At 38.6% G+C, this 21,965-nt stretch overlaps 1 protein-coding gene across 1 annotated transcript; it reads right to left on the bottom strand.

The window, feature by feature from the left end:
- Positions 1-1,848: 1,848 nt before the first annotated feature.
- On the bottom strand, positions 1,849-17,304 carry si:ch211-136a13.1 (HHIP-like protein 1). The gene is made up of 14 exons (XM_063907905.1): positions 16,179-17,304; positions 11,432-11,696; positions 10,588-10,867; positions 10,337-10,462; positions 10,078-10,221; positions 7,804-7,916; positions 7,387-7,527; positions 6,883-6,957; positions 6,498-6,624; positions 6,077-6,222; positions 5,845-5,926; positions 5,611-5,693; positions 5,070-5,354; positions 1,849-3,473 (listed from the first exon to the last, which is right to left on the bottom strand). Exons 1-14 carry the CDS (start codon positions 16,470-16,472, stop codon positions 2,722-2,724), a joined length of 2,913 nt encoding a protein of 970 aa, XP_063763975.1. The 5' UTR covers positions 16,473-17,304; the 3' UTR covers positions 1,849-2,721.
- Between the last annotated feature and the right edge of the window lie 4,661 nt (positions 17,305-21,965).

Here is a 21,965-nt window from a genome sequence, read left to right as displayed (position 1 = left end):
GTTTTTTTCTGATGTAGAATTGGACACATAAACATGGGGTGTTTTTTTTTTTTAAACCAGCTTCGACTGGCCATTGGGGGATCTGCAGCGACGTTCACTACCATTTTTACTTCAGTTCCTGGAGTTGGATGCATGTTTCTGACACTTTCTCTTGTGTCAGCAAGGTAGTAAAATATGTGTTAAAATAGAAAGGAGTGAGGTCAGAATGTGATGGATTTCTGACAGAATTGAATTGGTAATTATTTACATTTTCAATCTGATTAAAACAAATTCCTCTGTTGCCATACAAGTTCCTTTTGGCTTAATGTTACTCGTTTAATCCAAAGATACTTTAATCAGCCTGGTCTGTAGCTTCAAGAAAAGGGTCTTATACCACAATTAGGAACCCATGATTAAATCATGATGTGGCACAGCCTTACATTTTTCTTTCTATTTATGTTCAGTAAAACCCTCTCTGGATCACCAGAACCATTCCTTTCAGGGATCAAATAAGGGAGGGAGTCGGTGGTATCATGGTTTGCAATAATTATTGTCACGTTATTCCTTTTATGACAATGCTCCTTCTGTCAAAAGAAGTCTACAGTGTTTTTGATGTTTAATCTTCTTGATTTTTATCATAATTGTGCCCACTGATGAGAAACAATCTTGCCAGTTGCCATTCATATGAAGAGTCTTTTGATCTGCTCTCATTAAATCTTCCACTAGTGATAAAAGTTGATACATGACTGCCTCCCTCTGGTCTAAAAGCAGACACAAAACAAATATAATACACATTTATCAGACCATTTGTACACAGTGTATTGTTAAAAACCTGTGTGAGTAAGGATCATTTTATACTTTTATACAACATTTCAAACAACGTTTCATGTTGGTTATAGGCTTAAACGGTTCTCTCTGAAATGCCATGTATTTTGATAACTCTCTAAAGCTTTTCTTATTTTGATGAACTCCAATGCTTACCACCTTGAATGCCTGGAGACTCTTTAGCTCTAAAATAGTATAGATGTCTTGAAAAACAAAAGTGTTTCCCTTAGCGAGGTTAGGTTTGGATAAAACATTAAAGTATGCAGCTATTCTGATACATGCCTTTACTGTTTGTTATTCTTGTTGATTTAAAATGTTGCATTTACTTTGTTAGCAAACCTCAAAACTGGCACATTATATATTTACACTGATTTCATATTATAGTTATATGTGAAAAACAACAACTCTTCTCCAGAAGACAATCTGGATGCAATCATCTTTTTTTCTGACATTTGTATATTCATCCACGTGTTCATACATTAATGTTATGCTCTATTTCTAATTTGTTTAAAAATATTTATATGATATAGGCTTCCTTAAGGCCATGACGGTATATTCTTCTATGTCGAATCCACCCACTGATTATGTGTTTCGTTGATTAATTACTGTTGTGCCTTTGCAATTACTTTTATGTAACTGAAATTAAGGTGGAGAACATTTCGCTTTACTGAGCAGTGATTATTTTAGAGTACAACCCGTCGGCACTGGAATATGTTTCTGGTCTGTTTTCTTTCTGTCTTAACCTTGACAACCTTGAACTTAAAAAAGCAGGACAGTTTGACTTTCCTTTCCCCAAAACAAATATCCTGTCACATGGTAAAAATATTGCTTTAATCCCACATTTTCTGAAGATCTGTTGTAAAAAAGTGGATTATTATGGAAACTCTCAGCAACCAGTCACAAGCAGAGCCTTATAGTGGGTAAAATAGTTTCATGATTAACATGTGTCTGTTCTCGCAGCTGCAGAGAAGTCATTTTTAATCAATGTAAGCCATCATTCCTCAGCACATTATTGGTAGAGAATAATAAAGAAGAGCAAGGATGTAATTTTGCAGTAAATCTTTATTCATATCACAGGCACTCTGTGCCCTCAAATCTCTTTATATAAAAGTGGAAACCTTTTATTACATTCATCATTCAGAATGTCCAGCATTTCCTTATTAAAACTCTTAAGATTAGTTCATCATAAAACTACATTCAAAAAGGTATCAAAATGTATGCAAATAAAAAGAAGCTGCTTCAGAAAGAAAAACATGCTGAAAATGATACAAAAATACAAATATATTCTCTTAGGACACACCTGACTGGTTAACAGGATATGGTGTCTGCCACATCTAAGTATGTAAACAGAAAACACTTTGTAAAAAGGATTCAAGTTTCTCCACAACTCACTGTAATTGACCATTTTCTTTTAAATACTTTTCATGAAAACATATAGTAGTAACTCTAAAACTATCAAACTACCTGGAAATATATCATACCATCGACTGCTGTGTCAAGACTGGCCACAAATCTTTTTTTTGTAATACTTTAAGCAGTAGGGATATACTGCGCTCTTTAAGTGTCTGTAAGCAATTTCACTGAAATAGTCTGATTCAATCTGAAATAAGGTAAGTAGTTGAACTACAAAATGACTTATGTGTTGATATAAATTATAATACTTGCAAACAGTAGACTGAGTGAGTTCAGGAGAAACACTAATCTTCTGATGTATGAAACATGAATATGTAAACCTGGAAAATAAAAAAATACAATTCATAGACATTTAAGCCACCTGACCAACCTCACCAACATTCATGCTTGAAAATAAAGCAGTCTGCAGTAATCTTTTATACTTTCTTCTAATATTTTACTTCACCCCCACTGCCTTCTCGTTTCGTTTTCTTCCTATTCTTTGTATTACTTTTCAGTCCTCCTCTAACCGCAGATCACCCCTACATCTTCCCCATGTGAGCAGTTGTGTTTCCCCACCCTGGATCTCTTGCACTCCAGCAGCGACCTCTCCCCGCCCTCACACTCCACATCATCCAACATGATCCTGACATTACGGTCCGCCTCCCCCAATGCAGCCCTCTTCATCACCGCCAGCGCCGTTGTGAAGCCGAGCTGTCGACACACCACAGAACCTGCTTTGCTGGTGAAAAGGTCATCGCATACTGTCCCCCACTCACCACGGATAAAGATCTCCAGTCTACCTCGATCTGATAAACCATCCGTGGTCACCAGACGCACCGAGCCGGCACGCAGCTTTCTTCCTCTTCCTCTCTTCAAACCTCGACCTCTTCCTCGAGGTTTCTTGAATACTTGGTTACCCCCTCCGGTGATTTCCAGCTTCTCTCTGAGCCACAGCCTCTCTTCTTGTGTTTTAGTCATTGTTGTGCTGATTGGTGGCCTCTGGGACTTGTATCCCGGTGACGTGGGTTTCAGACTCCAATATTGTGGCCGTGGTGTGGTCAGTGCTGCCGGGCGTTCAGAGATCAAAACCACCTGGGGTCGTTTCAGGGATGGTGTTGATGGAGAAGGAGGAGGTTGTGCTGATGTTAAAGGTTGGGAGGTGGTAAAACGGGCGTACTGAAGGGGTCTCCCGAGTTTCCTGGTTGGAGATGTGGTGATGATTGGTGTTTGAGCAATCCTAGTGAAGGCCGCAGTCATGATGGTTGTGCGATAACCTGATGGAGAGACAGAATCACCCTCTTTATTTGAATATATGTAGTTTAACACTGCACTTCGTTGGACATTTTGGGAAATGTGCTTATTGTCTTTCTTGCCAAGAGTGGGTGAGAGGTGCGAAGTTTATTACCATTATATTGGTCAGGATGAAGCTAATTCCAGTAAGCTTAATTTAGCAGAAAGACCAAAAACATGAGGGCAAAGCTAGTCTGGATCCGTCCAAAGATAACAAAATCCAGACCAAAGCGTAAAAGCGTCAAAGAAGTCAATGCACCCAACCAAGAATACCTGCGAGACTTTTATTATTAATACACCAGAAAGGTAATTTTAGAACTGAGAATTTTACAAATCTCAGACTTCTCCAAGCCATTAAATGTAATGCTATGCATGAAAAGGCAAAGGAAAGACATAAACACAGACACACAAAGATGAATGTCCAAACTGAAGCTGATGCAGAACCATTTATTAAAAATAAATAATGCCAAAGTACCTTATTTAAATTAGAGAAGCGCAAATACCCAACACACAATTAAGCACAATTTTTGCTGCTCAAGATTCTTGTACCAGCCAAAGAAACTCATGCTAGCAGGAAAGTAAGTTTCCACTTTGCTAACTGCCCTGTACCTGAGTCCTTACCCTGTGCATCAGCAGAGGCTAACACCCTTTTGCTTGTAGTCAGTTAGCAGGACATCATTAAAAGTGACTTGAGGATTACTATTATGTCATTTTCTGTTAGGAGATTCATTTAAAACATTTTATGCATTGTATTTTTTGTGCATTTTATGCCTTTTCTATTTTTTTCTATTTTTCCAGTGCAAATTGCAAAAACCGATAATAAGCATATGTAAAAGAACAACATTGCATTAAATCATTACATATGTTGCATATTCTTTTATGACATCAAGAAGTGGTTAATATAAGTAAAAGCAATTTTAAAAAATCAAGTTTTTTAATTGTAGTAAACAATATTTGAATGATTTTTCCACAAAAACTAAAATAATTTAATATAAATAGATTGAAGTTGCGTTAATCAAAAAGTTAAACTTGCTGTTTGACAGTAATTGATATCTCTCTTCACTATTTGGTACCTGTTTTATCTTCTCTATTTCACCATGTAAGAAAACATCTTTAACATATTGTATTAGCTGCTTGTTTTACCTGTATGTACTGACCAAAATCTGATTAAAAAAGCTCCGGATCAATATACAAAGTAAACCTACTTGAACTTAGCTGCCAAACTATCCATGTCATTTAGAATGTATTTATTTCATTTTAATTAGTGATATGGTTAAACCACTATACTGCCTGTAACTCACTTTTGTAGCAACTAAGATCCCAGCGGCATTAATCATTGAATGAAAATCAGTTGCGCAGAATTTAGTAATTTAGCTATTAGTATGTTAAAATGTAAAGCAACAGTAAAGCACAGAAGAAGAAACCACCCAGTTGGACTCTGGTGGCTTCTCCCTGCGCTGGTCTACTGGGGGGTTTATGGTTAGTTTCACCGGTGGACTTAGTCGTTGAGTGAATATTGGACCTAGTGGTTGGGTTATCAGTGGAGCTGGTAAGGTAAACAGGTTCACCAGTGGGCCTACCGGTGGGTGTGGTAGGTGCGGGGGTTGTTTCCATGGCCTTCTGGGCTGTTGTTGGTACGGTTGTTGGTTTAATTGTTGTTTTTAGTGTTGTTGTTGGGGGTGTTTTTCTTGTTGTTGTTTTGCTTGTTGTCTGTATTATTGTTTTTCTTATTGTTTTTCTTGTTGGCATTGGTGGTTTTATAATAATAATTGGTGTTTTTTTTCTTTGGGGAGATTTTGTTGTTGTAGTTTTTCTTGTTGTTGTTGGTACAGGTGTGGTGGTTGGTTTCTTGTTGATTACAAACTCTGCAAACAAGAAACGCATTTGTTTAGCATCCAAAAAAAGATTCAGATTATGAAACATAACTTCTACATATTGCAGATTGACAAGATAATGATGATAATAAACAATATTATTTTGTCACAATCTATCATGAGTTTTGTTCAAGAGTACATATGGCTATAAAAAAACAAGAGAAACATACTGAGAAACAAAATGTGCAACAGAAGGTAACCAGGAAAAGTTTTCTAACATGTCAACATTATTTTAAAATGTCCTTACCTTCTTTGGGGTAGAAGTGGACCAGTTTTCCTTTTATCTTTACAGGTGCAGTCTTGACGCTACATTTTCCTGGTGCTGCTCGCCTATATAGACACAAGAGAAAAAAAGGTACTTCCAAAAGCAATTTAGGTTATTCTAAGATGAGCTACTCTAAAAACCTCTACCCCACAAACCCCTGCAGGTATGATGAAAGTGTATTTGTTGCTCTACTATTGTGTTGTTGTAGTTAGCTACCTGGAAGGATCCACTATCTTATAGATCACTCCTGCTCTGGCTTTGGCACTCGCCACTCCAGTGGACATGAAATACAGTTCACCTAGAAAGATGGACAGAGAAAAGGGAAAGAGAGGGAGACTGAGATAGGTGGAGAGTAAAAGACAATCCAAACGGAAAATAGCCAAACAAAGGTGATGGAAAGGGAAACAATGGGGCTCAGTCAGGATATTGATTTAACTTTCAAAAGTACCTGCTTCATCCTCAGCGAAAGAGATGATGTATTTATAATAACTGTTGATGAGTTTTGGGAATCTGCAGGTCTGGTCTCCTCCCATGCAGATCTCTCTGTACTGCCATTCACCTGAAGTGACATTCTCCTTCAGGGACATCAGACGCCTAAAGAGAAACAAAAACAATAAATAATATACACATCAAGCATTACAGGCTTACTGTAATGCTTGATGTTGTAGTGTCTTCACAAAAAAGGCGATACAAAGGTTTTTGCTAAATATCCACAATTTCCGGGGCATATTTAGGCTGTGTATTGTGATGATGTTGTAATGGTTACCATCACAAATTGCCATTGGACATTGGGTATCTCTGTGTGGGCGAGAATGTGTCTAAAGAATATGTGTGAAGTTTATACTATGGAATAATGCAGAAACACCTACCCACTCATGAAATCCCCAAAGATATAAAGTCCATTGAGATTGGGCATCTGACAACCTCTGTAGATGTAACCTCCCGTCACTGATTTGCCCAACTTGTGGGGGTAGGCAAAGATAGGCAGGATGTCATCTAGACATCGACATAAAAAAGAAAATGATTACTTAACTTCCTTTATCAGCATAACAAGAAGACAATACTGCCACACACTGAAGAGAAAGAATGACCGTTATGTTTCATAATCTTTTGTGTTAAATGTACCTAAAGTTACAAAGCTTTCACAGCCTTTAACAGTGACAACATATATATATATATATATATATTGTGAAACATATCATCTTTATCATTATAGATTGAAGTGCATGACAGCAGCCTGGAGAGTGTCCTCACCTAGCGAGGAGTTTAGACAGAGTTTGCGATCGTAGCAGCTGAAGCCTTCTTTGGCCCTCCATCCGTAGTTCCCTCCTGAAAACATGTGCAGACAAAGTTAGTTCAACATCGCAGGCAGAGAGCTACTGTCCCATTATTTCAAAATGGAATTGCTTCACGATGCAGTAAATATACTGTAGAAAGTTTCTAACAGAGAAGAGTATTGTTTAGCTGTAATTAGATGACTCTTTTGGGTTTGGTTTCTATATAAGCAGATCACTTTCACTCTAATTGTTAGGTAGAAGGCTGACATTAAACTATAATGTCTGACTTACTGTCTGTGTGGTCTTTGAGATAACAGATTTATAAGACATGACGATGAGCAGATAATGAAAGCCATCCAGTGTAAGATTTAACCGTTGCTTTTGGGGATGTGATAAAGACGCTGTCAGTGTGAGGATTAATTCAGAGGAATTTAAATCTCTCTGTAAAGATAAATACAGTTTTTAACTAAAATCCTCATACCTTTAACAATAAGGTCCACCTCTTCAAATTTGTTCTGGCCTACGTCACCACAAAACATCCTTCCTCCGCCTCGGCCTGTGGTGGGGTCACCTCGGTCAATGGAGCAACGCCACATGTTGCGAACTCCATAGGCATAAATCTCTGAACAGAAAGAAAACAAACACATTATATGGAGACACAAATACCATACATCCTCTGTGAGGTTGAGTACAGAAACAAAAGGCGTATTTTTATTCTCAGTGTTTATTCTTTTCTTTTTTTTCTCAGTAAGAGATGTCAGCCCCACTGTAGTCACTCATTACAAAGTGTAAATCAGTATTTGGAATTGCGCCATCATTTTAAATATTCAATCCATCCTAACTGTGAGGAGATATAATAACATTATCCAACATTTGTAGAACATCTAAGCAGATTTACCGGGTCGAGCTTCTTTCTCATGCAAGAAAGGGTTGTCAGAGGGGATGCTGTACGGGGCGCCATCGTCATTGTAGTCAACATCGACACGCAGCACCTTTCCGAGGAGTGTTGATCTTTTCAAAACAGAGAGTAGACGAGAGAATGAAAAGGATTCAGAAAGGCACCAAGGCTGAGGTGAGAGAACGAGTGACTGCTTTATAAAGGCAGATTAATTAACAATCAATAAACAATCTGTTACAATACTTCACATTTCTTTCTGTCCAATCATCTGCTTAATTTCTTATTTCATCTTATTCCACTTTCCATACTTACTTTCCCTGGGCCTTTTTTCCTTCTTTATATTTCTCACCTCCCCTCCTTTTCTTTACACCTTTTTCCTTCCTATTTTCTGCTCCTCTCATACACCTCTCTCTCTCTCTCTCTCTCTCTCTCTCTCTCTCTCTCTCTCTCTCTCTCTCTCTCTCTCTCTCTCTCTCTCTCTCTCTTCCCTCCACATACCAATGTGTGGTGGTCAGTAATGTGCAGTGTCAATATTAGACTTGGCCCTCTGTATGCTCCCTCATTCCCAGAACAGCTAATGGATCCTGTCAACCAAACCCCTAGGAAACAACTAAACAGCTAAATGGCTAAAGTATAACTGTCTGGAGAAAAGTGGTCAGCATCTCAGATAAACCCTGTTAGATCTTAAGTGTTAAACCCAATGCTGATAAAAAGAGTCAGAAGGTTTCCCAGCCTCAGGTCTAATCTGTTTTATTTTTAGTTTGGGTGTAAATTTAGTTTAGCTTCTCATTTAAAGCATTTTTTAACATCAAGCTGCAATAATGTTGTTTTATTGTGTATTATAGTCCAAGTATTTGCAGCTATGGTGTAACTAATATGCATGAAGTGATTTGAGTATTGTGGAGTAATATCTGTCCTTCCAACTTGTTTGTCCTTTGGCTGAAATTAACATTGAAGCCACTGAAAGTTGGTCAAGTGATAATGACGAATGACAGTTGAAGCCTATCGCAAATCAAGGGTAAACTTTCACAACAGGGAAAAAAAAACCACACATAATATCATCCACAAACATATGTGCACATACGTAAACATATACACACAAAGAAGCAATGCCTTAAGATACAGTTACCCTTTCTGTGAAATGATTTCTATCAAATGAATTACACTGCAAAAGTCATGTTGTTTGAGAGAAGAGTAATGTTTACCAACATAGTAAAAGAGACATTATTCCCTTCAGTCCCTTTAACAAAAGCCCCTTTTATAAAGCCTAATTGCACCATTGCCATAAAAACATCTTGCCACACCTCCCATTGACGTCTTTGGACTGCCACCAGATGCTTATGTGGCTTATTCTTTAATAAACTTTCTTTACTGTCATTGCTAAATCCTAAATAGAACAATGGACATACTTTATTCGTCAATGCTATACATTCTTTGCAACATTACTTCAAATTTGCGGTGCAATAATAAAAATATATATCACTCAGATCTTTGGACAGTTCATTTATGCAACTCTAATAGTTGATGGCGTGTTAACCCTGTTAATCCTCCAAAAAGTGTAGAGCACTTCCCATTTACAAATGTACATAATGGAGACGTTCACAATAATCCCCCTAGAATGAACAATACGTTTATTATTGCAGTTCCAATTCCAAGAAGTGCGCTACAGGGCCTGGCATGCATCTTTATGATAATTGGTTTGCACAAATGAACTAATTTGTAGCAATGAAGCCAATCAAGACTTTCAAATTACAGGAATTTTCATAAGTGGAAGATAATTTTCAAAAATATATAATTTAAAGTTGCCGCAGAGCAACTTGAGAGTCTGCAAAGCCTTGAAGTGTTTTTTTCTTCCATCATTTCCCTCCTTTTCATTAGACTTAATTGGAATTGAATTATTGGGGCCTCCTGGTAGGCAGAACTGGTTCTAACCAGACTTTGGTATTCTTTTTAAATATGTTTATCTAGCCAACATCTGAACAATGTCAAGGTGACTGGAGAAATTTGACATGATGAGCACCTTTTCCCATAAAATGTTAACAACCTTTCAGAGCAATCAAGGGATGTGTTTATGTTGCAATGAGACAGATTTTCTAAACAATTAGTGTCAAACTTTTACTTTACTCACGTCACAGATTTGAAGCTAATTTTTACAGGTAGCTGTTGTAACATGAAAACATATTTTGTTGCAACAACATTGTCCTACTTCAGTAAATTTAAGAACATACTAAAGGTAACCCACTCTAGCTACTAAATTGTTTAATTTATACTTACTTGTTCTGTGAGTTCCCAAACTTTCCAAATGGGTCTCCAGCTCGGCCACCATCACCAATGAAGATGTACAGGTAGCCGTCACGGCCAAATAGAAGTTGTCCTCCATTGTGATTGGATGCTGGCTCTGTCACCTCAAGAATAGTTCTGAACAAAGAAGTACAAATAGAGAACTTACAAATATTCCACTAAACTTCTATCAACATTATTCTAAAATAACACATTTTGTCTCCATTTGAGTTCTGTAAACATTTCCCCTCACCTCTCAGAGGAATGATCTAGTTGGTTGTCATCGGTTGTTAGCAGAGTGAATTCGCTGATACGTATCCTCTCCTCCTTCTTGACTGACACAGAGTAGTACACGTATGCTTTCTTGACCGTATCGAACCTATGCAAAGAAAAGGAAGCGGAAGAGTTCATACTTCACACAAAGACTTAGTGACCTTTTCTCATGAAAACCATCACTGTTGTTGTCTCTAAACCTCACAGATATGTTTTTATGGAAGTACGAACCTTGGGTGTAGCGCTATGCAGAGGAATCCCCTCTCGTCGCCAGCCCAAGGTGATGTGAGGACAGCATGGGTGAGGTTAAGGAAAGGACGGTCGATCCTGGAACCGTTGGCCAGATACACCCACACATAACCCAGCTGCTCCGCCACAAAGAATCGATGAGTCCCGTCATCTGCGTGAATCATGGCCACAGGGTTACGGAGCCCGTTGGCAACCTCTTGCAAACACAGCTCCAGACATCCCGTGGGATCTTCACGTACCAAGCCAAGGTTAGCATTCAGCTCTAGTGACAGGAAAGAAGATATGAAATGTATTAAATGTAATTGTAGAAGCACATAAAACAGAGGAGGGTTGTAGGTCCAAATATAATTGCGTCATAGAATAATGTTGACCTTTCATGGGATTTGCATTCCAAATCTAACCTGAGCATAAAACCTACTACTGCCAGAATTTAGACTACAACATTATCTTATCCATTTTCGACTTTCAATTGATATTCAATATTATATTCTAATGGATTGTTATATGAGGCTAGCTGTATACTGTATAGTATATGTCTACCGTCCCTATTTGCAGGATAACAAGGTGAAGCAATGTCTGCTCATAAACCACAAAAAGACTGTACTTTAAGTGCAAGTTGGGGTTCTTGCCAGTGGAAACTCTGTTTTCAGTCTCTGACAACCTGTTTGTTCATGTTGGCTGTTTATTTAATTGGGGTAATAAAAATATCTTCTACTTTTTTCTTTCACTCAACTTCACAGTAAGAACAGAAAAGTGTTGACCTGTATGTGTGTGTGTGTGTGTGTGTTCGTGTGTGTGTGCGCTGCTGAACGTCTTTCCACCATACCTGTATTTGTCAACACATTAGGATAGCAGTACTGCTTGTCCTTCAGCTCCAGAAAGTCACAGAACTTTTTGCGATCTTCTTCTATCGTTGCAGTCAGGTTTGCAAACTGCTGCGGGTTCCCCACGTCTTCCAAGAGGAGGCTGAGCGTGTAGCGACACTGCAGCCAGTAGCCGGAGCAGTAATCCCCGCAGAGGCCAGGCACCATCCTCATGGGCGTGTTAGCATCTTCAGCATCGTACAGGTGGGCAGAGTATGGAGAACACTCCTGCAAATGGGAAGATGATTTATGAAAAAAATAAGTTTGTAAAGTTGTAAATACAGACATTTTCCAAATATTTTTAAAATCTTTTTAGCTGGATATTTCATCAGTGTCTGAACTTATTAACCCTCCTTAAGGCTGATGTGTTTACCTCAGAGGTATGGGATATGTATGGATCAGGATGAATATAGGATTTGTGTACTTATTTCACCGCAGCTTTTCACCGCCTCTCTATGACTGGTCAGGCCTGCTTATATACTGGCTGTCTGAGGGCAGCTTGGTATAAATGGATCTCTGGAAAGGTCCAGTCAGTTATTAAGTCACAACCACACTGTCCACACCCAGAATGGTAAGCTTCGTGCACATGGAGGCACGACACCCAAACCATCATGTGGTCAACTAGAGCTCTTTTACTCAGAGCCAGATCATCCCAACCGATCATCACCATAAAAACGAAGCCCAAAGCACAAAAGGAATGAGATCATTGGTAAAAAAAAAACTGAACTAGAAGAGCACCCTGGAGCGTAGACTTTCCCCAAGGCCCCTTGTCATGTCTCCCAATGTTGACAACAGTGAATAATTATTGTTTTTGCTAAATTATCTGGTAACACTCCACAATGTAATACATTCTTTCTTGTGTAATGCTTCACCTTTCCAGCAAGATTTTAAAAAATCAGGCCAGTAGTTTTTTTCTGTAATCGTGCTGACAAAAAACAACTACGTGGTCAAACGACGTTTGAATACTTAAAAAGCCGTCATGTTTCGTTTGGGTAATGTCCCAAGATGAGTTGTTTTCCAAAAATACATTTCGGAATAAGGTAAAAATGTAACTGAATGCAAAACTTTTACAGTGGATATTTCAGCACACTTCAGAAGTACTTAGGCAGACTCTTATGCACAAGACACTGTAAAGTTAAACTCAAACTTTATTCGTACACCTACACAGGAAAACTCTCTTAACACTGCATGTGGGTGGGTGTCTGTTTGTACCTGGATCCTCTGCTTATAATTTATTTACCCTTTAATTTCTTTGTGCATGTCTAGCTTCCCCATTAACTATGACATATTATGAATAATGAATATAATAGAGAGACGGACAAGGAAGAACATTTAGTGTGCATGCAGTCTATGTGCCTCCAGGTTTGTTAGGGTTTGTAAATTATAGTTTTGTTATTTCTCCACACCTTATTCAGTTATTAATTAAGGGTTCAGATATTTTCTATTGTATCAACCCTAACCCTAACCCTACCAATTTAATATGTATTGTGCGACTGTTTATTTAAAGCATTTCTTTTTATGGCATTGTACACCCAAAATAAAAATAAGGTATAAAAAGTATTAGATCATCATTATTGACCCAAGATGAAGCGAAGTTAGCTCTAACAGAGGTTCTTTGTTGATTACATAAAAGTGCATTGCTGGGCAGAGATCAGAGCCTTCCTGGGAAACAAGAAGTCACTGGTCACATTGGTCTGCAGTGTCGGTTTGACCCTCTCAAATTGAACAAACAGCCTTTGTTCTGTCTTATTTTATATCCTACTATCATAGGGTAGGATAAATCCATCTATGTAAGAGCTAACAGCTGTTCCCTAACAATGCAGCCACTTCAAACTGCTATAATTTGTTGTTTACGCTGTACAGTTAGGAATAAAATGAAATCCAAACTTGAGCTGGAAAGAAAAGCCTTTCTTTTGTCGTCTCTCTTACCGACTCCATACTGCACTAAAAGGTCCAGAGAGAGAGACCAGCAGAGAGAGGAGTCATGGCAAACAGATGGCCAGTAATTGTGTGAACATGGACCCCCATAGAGAAAAAAGGGTTAAAAGAAACAGGAAATGGAAAAAAAATGGAAAGAGGCCTTAACTTTCCTACACAACTAGACCCAATTCAAGTAGAGTAAATTAGAGTTGGGGTCAGGAACTGTGGATGCTGCATGTCTGTGTGTTGGGGATTTGTTGTGGTATGGGGCTTTCACATGCTGTTTGGAAACTTGAACATCTGCAGTCTTCTACTGCTGTCAGTAGAGACAAGAGTCTAAAAGATGCAGAAACACAGCTTACTAAAAATACAACTGGGGAAACAATTAATTCAGTGTTCTGTTGTTCTGCAACAAGTGCTAACTAAAAGCTTGAAATGGCCTCAGGTGGGTTTAGTTGTGTTTTCAATTGAACTATTGAATGACCAGACGCAGACACACAAACACACATTATTCTAACACAGTTGCTCAAAATAATTCAACTTTGGTCTGCCTGTTTTCATGGCATTTACTGATCTATTTTTACTGATTTCATCTCTCTCACTCTCTTTCCTGTCCCTTCTGTCTGTGACCCTCTCTTGCAGGAACTTCATATATCCTGTACCCCGGGCCAGAGGAGGAAATGATTGTTTGCTTTGTCAGTTAAGCTGGGGGAAGATGACAATCTCCCTCCTGTCTCCCTAAAAAACACACACACACACACACACACACACACACACACACACACACACACACACACACACACACACACACACACACACACTCCTGTCTGCCTGCCTGTCTCGCTCTCTCTCTTTACTGTCTTATTGATATCAGTGCTAGGAAGCTCCTGCAGTGCATGGGGAACAGAGGGCCTCAGTGTTTATACTGAGTACCCTGGCAGTGAGGCAATCTGACCTCCTCCAGGGAATTTTTTACCACAAACCCTTGGAGCTGACAACCACAAAGTGTGTCTGAGTGAGGTTTTAAAGTTGATTTTTTTTTCCAGAAAAGAGTAAATACAAATACAAATATTAATAATTTAAAGAAATAAGAAACTCCTAGTTGGGTGCAATGATCTGATATATTTGAACAACCATAAACAAAAAAAGAAAATGTAAAAAACTGAAAAAACAAAGTACTTTTGTTTTCTTTTATAATAATTGTGCTTCTTTAAGAATTTGATAAATCAAACGCTAATCCTCAGTAACCGAGATTGTTAATGACTCTATATACTCTCGCTACCTCTAACTGCAACAACACTTTTTGTTGAAAGTTGAACGTGCGCTGCAGCGCTGTCAGTACAAAATCTACTCTGCTTGGAAAGAACCACACTGGGCTATAATTACCAGAATGATACAAACCTATATTTTAAGAGTCAGAGGATTTGTCACTGTCTTAACATAGTGCATGATGAATTAAACTTCCAGGAACTTTTGTTTTTTTCTTTTGTTTTTGCCTTTATATGAAGGTGTTATTTTTGGGATAGCCCACAGACTGTTTTCTTTGGCTTTCTACATATAAGGATTTAAAGAAGAGGTAAATGGGCCGAGACACATTTCTGCTGTAGCTGTCATTCAATGCACTCAACATCTGCACAAAGTTAGTGTCTGATCTGCAAAGTCAGCACCTAATTATACAATCAGTGTGGAACTGGTTTCAAGACTCAGTCTGCCAGTAAAAGAGAGGAGGAAGTTGTTTAAGATTAGCAAGCTCAGAAAAGAATAAAAAAGAAAGTGATCCTAAAATAGAGACGGACCTTAACATATGCCACCACCCTGCTTGAGGAGTATAATGTCTACTTCTTCTGCAATTTTAACACAATTATCACAATAATATTTAGCCTAACAAAGTTGTGTTGGGCTAATGCAGTGAGTCAAATGTAAAAGGAAGGCAATCAATGTAAAAACAATTCTTACAAAGAATGTGATATCCACTGATAATTGAGATGAATATATAATAAGGTTGATTCAGGTTCCCCTCCACAATTCAAGATAGTTGAGGAAATTCCAATGTGTAGTGATCGTTAAGGGAATTTTGTGGGAATGCAAAACAAGTCAATGTAAATGTGTCATTTAATTTTTGGAGTAATTCTGATTGAGTCTTGTCTCTGACCATCTCATGTGAGAGAAGACACTAAAAAAAGATTTTGGGGAATCGGTCAGGGAGAAGGCATACTATACTCTTTGTTGATTTACTGCATACAGTATGTTGCACACATGAAAAACCTTATGTGTCCAAAGTTCAAGTGAGCGTTGGCCTCAAAGGATTGCCTTTGGATTTAGTTATGTTCTTATCAAATGGTGAGTTTACATTCTTTGTTTCAAAGGAAGTTTAAAAGTTAATTGCACAGCTTAATTTGGGTTGTTAAGGTTCATCCAAGAACACATAACCAATACTTAAGAATGTGGTTTAGCTCTCTGAGCATGAGTAAGTGCTGTCTAACAGATGTCAACCACACCACAATATCCTTTGGCGTAAGAACGAAACCTGTGTTTGAGTCAGGCTTTGTGGCTGCTTGGTTCCCATCAAATATTAATGAAACCTTGAAACCTTACCTGACAAAAATAAACCAAATGAAAAGGCTTTGAATAAACGTCTCAAAATATGCACACTGTGTTTCTTTAAGATATCTTAGTGCAATACCTTGGACACCAAAACCATTGTCCATAGTGCAAAAGATGGATTCCTTGATGCATCGCCACATAATCAAACATATGAATATGTTATAGTCATCACATGTTTCTGCTTACCTGGCAGAGGATGCTGCGTATGTACTTGCCACACGCTTCATAACCTGAATGGTCAAAGTTGTCCATGATGGTGTAGAACTTGGCTGATATCTCCCCATCTTTTTCCAGATCACAGCATCCAAACTTGCTATACTCTTTACAGAAGACCAGTGGCTGTCGGGGCTCAAACGGAGGCTTGTAATCCAAACACTGGGGGTGACAGCACCCTCCCCAGGCATGGAGAAGTAACAGCAGGCCGAGAAGAAGGAGGTGAGGGAAGGAGTGATGCAAATTACAGTTCTGAAGGGCCATCATTTGTAGATACTGTCTTTCAGTTTAGGATAGGTTGGTTTTTGACCCAATTGTGCAGTAAATCAAAGCAGCTTGGGTGTGATATTTCACTACAACGTGTGAGAAGAGGAGAGCATTGTTCTAAAACAATGCACATGTTAAATCTCCAGCATCATCTGTCAAGCACAGGGTTGAAACTCAAAGTAAAATTTTCTAAAAGGATTGGATGTCCTCATTTGATGTCCTGGTCTCTGCAGATGCATTCGTGTGTGTGTGTTTGTAAAGGAGATCAAACACACTGACCCATCATCACACCTGCCTGCAAGTTGACATGTACACTTTTCCGAACCCAGATATTATTTGGCAAGCTGCCCCTTTTGATGTGTGAAAAGTAAGGTCAAACTGATCCAGTTCCAGTAAATTCATTTGATTGAATGCAGCTGTCCAGTATGTGTGTGCAGGTTGGTAGAAGAAATGTCCAAAAGTCTTGTTGACATGGACAGATTCAAGCCTTGTCACTTCAGTAGTATCTGCAACAAAAAAAACTAGATCACAACACAAGTTCCTGAAAAAAACAAAGTGTCCAAGTCTTCAAGTTACAAAGGCTTTATGTCCATCATATGACCATTTTCGCTCTCAAAGAAAGCAGTCATATTGCTAGAAAGTGGTCAGGCAGGGACCTTCATTTAAAGTTGCACCTTCAGGCGAAGTTCCTTCAAAAATATTTACTTCAAGCTTGAAGTCAAGAGACAGTCTCGCTGTGTTTGCTCTGGACATGTGCTCACTTGCTGCAGAGGACACGAGCCATGCATACAGACAGCAGGAGAGAGTGGGAGAGAGAGCCTCTTTCATTCAGACACAGAGCCACGCTGCAGAACTTAAATTAGATCCCTCCCTCCTTGCTTCCCTCCTCCTCCATTCTCCTCCTCTCTTCTTTTCATTTGCTCCTTTACTCTTCTACAAAGACACAGGCATTCCTTCCCATAGCATGTGGTCTATATTGCCCTGAAGTTGCAACTTTCCAACTCTCCTCCCTCTTTACTCTCCCCCCTTCAGCATTCCCAGACCTTCTTTCTGTCTCTACCGTTTCCAGACAGACTCCCTCACACTGGTGTTTGTGTGTGTGCATGTGCGTGTGTGTGTGCGGTCGGATCAGGACGTGTGCTGGAAGTAGAGACCAATGGATTCTCCAGGCACATATCCAAATCTTATGTTAAAGAGCAGAGCCAGCCAACAGTTGTATTTAATTAAATTGCCTCAAGTCTTTTCTTCAACCAAGACAGAAACCATCCAACCAATAACTTAGAGTATTGCTTATATTGATTTGCTGATTCACATTGATTACATTGGTGTGCTCCTAATCCTTTGAATTATGATATGCAGCTTCCTAAAGATAATCAGTTGTTAAAAAGAATAGGAAAGTGATGGAACAGATACAGTGTCAATCATTCCCAGATTTTCACACAGGCACTTTTGAGACCTTAAGATATGTAGCAAGACTTTGGACTGAGTTACAGTATATGTAAACTGATGGTAGATGTATTGATGTTCTTTAAATGTCTCACATGCATACTAATAACGGTAATCATTTGTTATGTCCAGTATTGCAACCTGTAAGAATTAATTTCTCTTACCAGAGCGCTATTTGGATGCCAATCACTTTTTTAATTTATGAGCAAGTCTTTCAGAATCAGCACGGGGAGGCCCTCAAAACCAAACAGTGTTGTGGTACATTGTGAGTTACAGCTGGCAGGAAGACTAGCTAGCAAAGGTTATCTATTCCTGCGTACACAGTAACATAGGATGACGTCAGAATATCAAAATGTAGGTATTGCCGCAGTCAGTTTTGCTTACAGCCTGCCCACTTTATATGGTGACTATGATTTTGATTGTGTGTGCTTGTGCTAGTATGTTGACTTGTGTGTAGTTTAATCTCTACATTGATTTTGGCTCTGGTCAACAAACTTTAGTTATTGAAATGGCCATTTAGTTCACCAGCTACTATGATGTTATTGTTGATGTCAATTGGGGTTTCATTTGAATGTGGAGGCAGTTTTTTAGAAGTGTGTGTGTGTGTGTGTGTGTGTGTGTGTGTGTGTGTGTGTGTGTGTGTGTGTGTGTGTGTGTGTGTGTGTGTGTGTGTGTGTGTGTGTGTGTGTGTGTGTGTGTGTGTGTGTGTGTGTGTGTGTGTGTGTGTGTGTGTGTGTGTGTGTGTGTGTGTGTGTGTGCACCGCTCAACCATCTGTGTCTCATTATTGCCCAGCCACCTTTCAGATCAGAGAGTGTCTCCCATCTGGCTGTTTGTCAGACACTTAATCACAGATAGAAACATAATCTACAGCCAGACGTTCCCCAGATCAAAAAGATTGATGGGCACTTTATCATGTTATGTAACTTCATGGATCATCACAGGTCTAATAGATTACCATGACATAGTCCTCATTATTTGACACATTTTGAGGTTCCAGCATCTGATTGAGAAATATACCAAAAACATCAAGTCAGAAAAAAGACGGAAAGATACTGTAGCTGCCTTTTTAAAGCAGATTCCCCTCATATAATTAACACAGTTAGGTGGTTCCAGACATAAATGATAACTGTAATATGCCATTTTAAAGTTGCCGACGCATGAACAATGAAGTAAATCACAGGATGTTCCAGGACATTATCTGTTTCACAATATTACACAAGCTTTGTTATGACATAGGGTGATGAATATCTTAATGTTTTCGGAGTTTTATACAGCTGTTGATCCATTAAACAGAAAGTCTATGAAGCTATTAACCCCTGAGAAGACAAGATGAGTCTGCAGCATGTTGGTATTAACAATGTGCTCAAAGTCTGTGAGTCAGCCCTGACTGGAAAACACCATCACCACGTTTCTGAGAATTCTTCATCATCAACACAATCAATAATCGAAACCTAATGTATACAATGTACCACACGCAACTGCCCTCCTGTGGAATGTTAGAGTAGTGCAGAGAGTAGAAGATTACCCACCCATCTAACAAACATTGACATTGACAAAATGAACCATGTTGCCACAATGTGCTGTTGAATATGGCAGTATAAATACATGATACATGAATTGTTAATATGTTATGAAGTCAGTTTAACCTCCTGAACTCCTACAGACTTCCCTTGACTCTGAGCCAATCTGACTGCCAAGGTGACAGTGCCTGCTAAGGTAAAGCCAAGAAAAACTATTGAGTCAGGTTTACATCATTATTTTCCACTGCATTTCTCACACAATATCTGCACACGTGTTCAATGTGTTTCCATCTTAGTTCTCAGGAATGGTTTCTGGATAAAATCATGTTTATCTCACAGATAAATCTGCAAGGTCATGCAGTCCAGCTCCCTGGACTGAAGAGTTATTAATATAAAAGAATTTACCACAACAGTCTGGCTCTTATTAGGCTCTTACTCCATCCAACGACACTTTGTTTATCATTTGTGAATCTGTTCCTCTTTTCCTGGCATTTTTCCTGTGCTGGATTAAATGTACTGCCAAAGAGATCAGAGGCCACCGTTTTGTCAAAATGCAGCCAATGGTTTGTTTCACATTTCCCTTCCAGGAGGAGCTTGTACAAGCTTGAATGAAGGCCAACACACAGCTTAACTTTTTTTGGCAAGAGATAGGGTTATTCAGTGATGACTCGCTATTTGGTCATAGGATAGATTAGATTATCCTCCCCTGAAGGTCAAGAGCGACAAAATATTTAGTTTGGAGTAAAGTTTAAACATAGTTTCTCTGTGTCATTTTTAACATCTCCCAGGCTGGTAATTCAAACCTAACACATTACTTTTATTTCTATTTCTTTAATGCCATTATATCTCGCAGCTGCCATATTCATCTATTTCATCCAAATAACGAAACTACTGTATCAGCAAAGCAAAAAAGAAAACATCTAAATACCCTTTCCTTTAAATGTAATATGTTTGGCTCCCTAACTGATGTAACAATAATACAACCTTAAAACAAATTTCATTCAAACTGGGAATAAACTCAATTACGCCGTTTTGGCAAAGTACATCCATTGTTTGAACAATCTCTGGTTTGTTAAAAATAACCCTTACTTTGAGTCAGATGTTTAAAAATGCCGGCTCTACAGGCTGCTTATCCCCACTTTCTCTCTCTTTCCCTCTGTCCCTCTCTGAGGACACCGACAAAGCACATGTCGATGTAATGCAACAGAAGTTGCCCAAAAAACAACATGCTGACTGTGGATGTAGAAGTATGTCAGGTACCTGTTCGCTTTAACCACACAAGGTTATCAGCAGGGTTAAGAGCAGTGTGGAGTCATCAGTCAATGACAGTATTAAACAGTAAATACAACATATATATTTTTGCAAAACTAGTAGAGCACTGCAACAAAGAGAGGTCTTTGAAAATACAGTCACACACACACACACACACACACACACACACACACACACACACACACACACACACACACACACAATAGATCTCCCTGGCGTAGAGAAATCACTCTTAATACTGTATACAGTAAAGGAGATTCCTCTGGTGTGTTTGTTCATGTTTGCGTGTACAGGACATTTTGGTCCCCAGGTGTGCGCATGAGTTTATTCATCTGCAGGCTGTGTGTTGGAGGATCTCACATCTCCCCAAAGACAGCCGTGCCTGGCAGGACTACAGATGGAGTGTCTGGGATAGCCTGAAGTGCACATCTAAAACACACACACACACCCACACACACACACACACTCTTGCTTATACAATGCCTTGTGAAATCCACAGATAAAAGAAGACACTGAAAGGATATATAATAATAATAATAATAATAATAATAATAATAATAATAATAATAATAATAATAATAATAATAATAGAGCCTACCCAGAACTGTCTATTGTCATTAGTCTTTGCCATTGGTACAAAAGGGTTCATAAGTAACTCATATGAGAAAGAAGGAAATGACAGAAATAATGAATGACAGGGAGGGGGGAAGAAGAGAGGTAGCGCCTGACACACTTTAGATATTGGAAAAAGAAAAGGATACACGGAGAGAAAGACTTCCTCTCTACCACAGATTCTGCCTCTATTACTCTATGTCATGAGTCCATGAGTTCAATTCATTAATACCATTACTGTATGTAAGAGGACAGTTGAAACATGCGAAGACTACATTAATATCTAGAGATATTTTAGAGAAAGCCAAGAGGCCATTGAGATAGGATAAATATTTCATGATCCACTTGTATCAAACCAGCTGTATATTCAGGTAAAAGTAGATTAATTTATCTTAAATTAGACATTTGATTTTATAGTAAAGCAGACGCCAGTAATATTTCAAAAGGAAACACGATATGGTCAGAAATTATGTTAAAAAATATTTAAAAGGTGCAATCAGAAACAAATGATTTTCAACAACAGTGAATTAATAGTAAATCAAAATCAAGACATGACAAAGCAAACTCTCTGATCTGTGTTTTCTCAAGATCTTAATGTGAGTTATACTGCCACTGCCTTAACAAAACTCAAAAAAGAATGTG

This window comes from Eleginops maclovinus, chromosome 18 (genome assembly GCF_036324505.1).
Source record: "Eleginops maclovinus isolate JMC-PN-2008 ecotype Puerto Natales chromosome 18, JC_Emac_rtc_rv5, whole genome shotgun sequence".
Lineage (NCBI taxonomy): Eukaryota > Metazoa > Chordata > Actinopteri > Perciformes > Eleginopidae > Eleginops > Eleginops maclovinus.
Note: the sequence above shows the minus strand (reverse complement) of the source record. Positions and strands in the feature narration are given on the sequence as shown.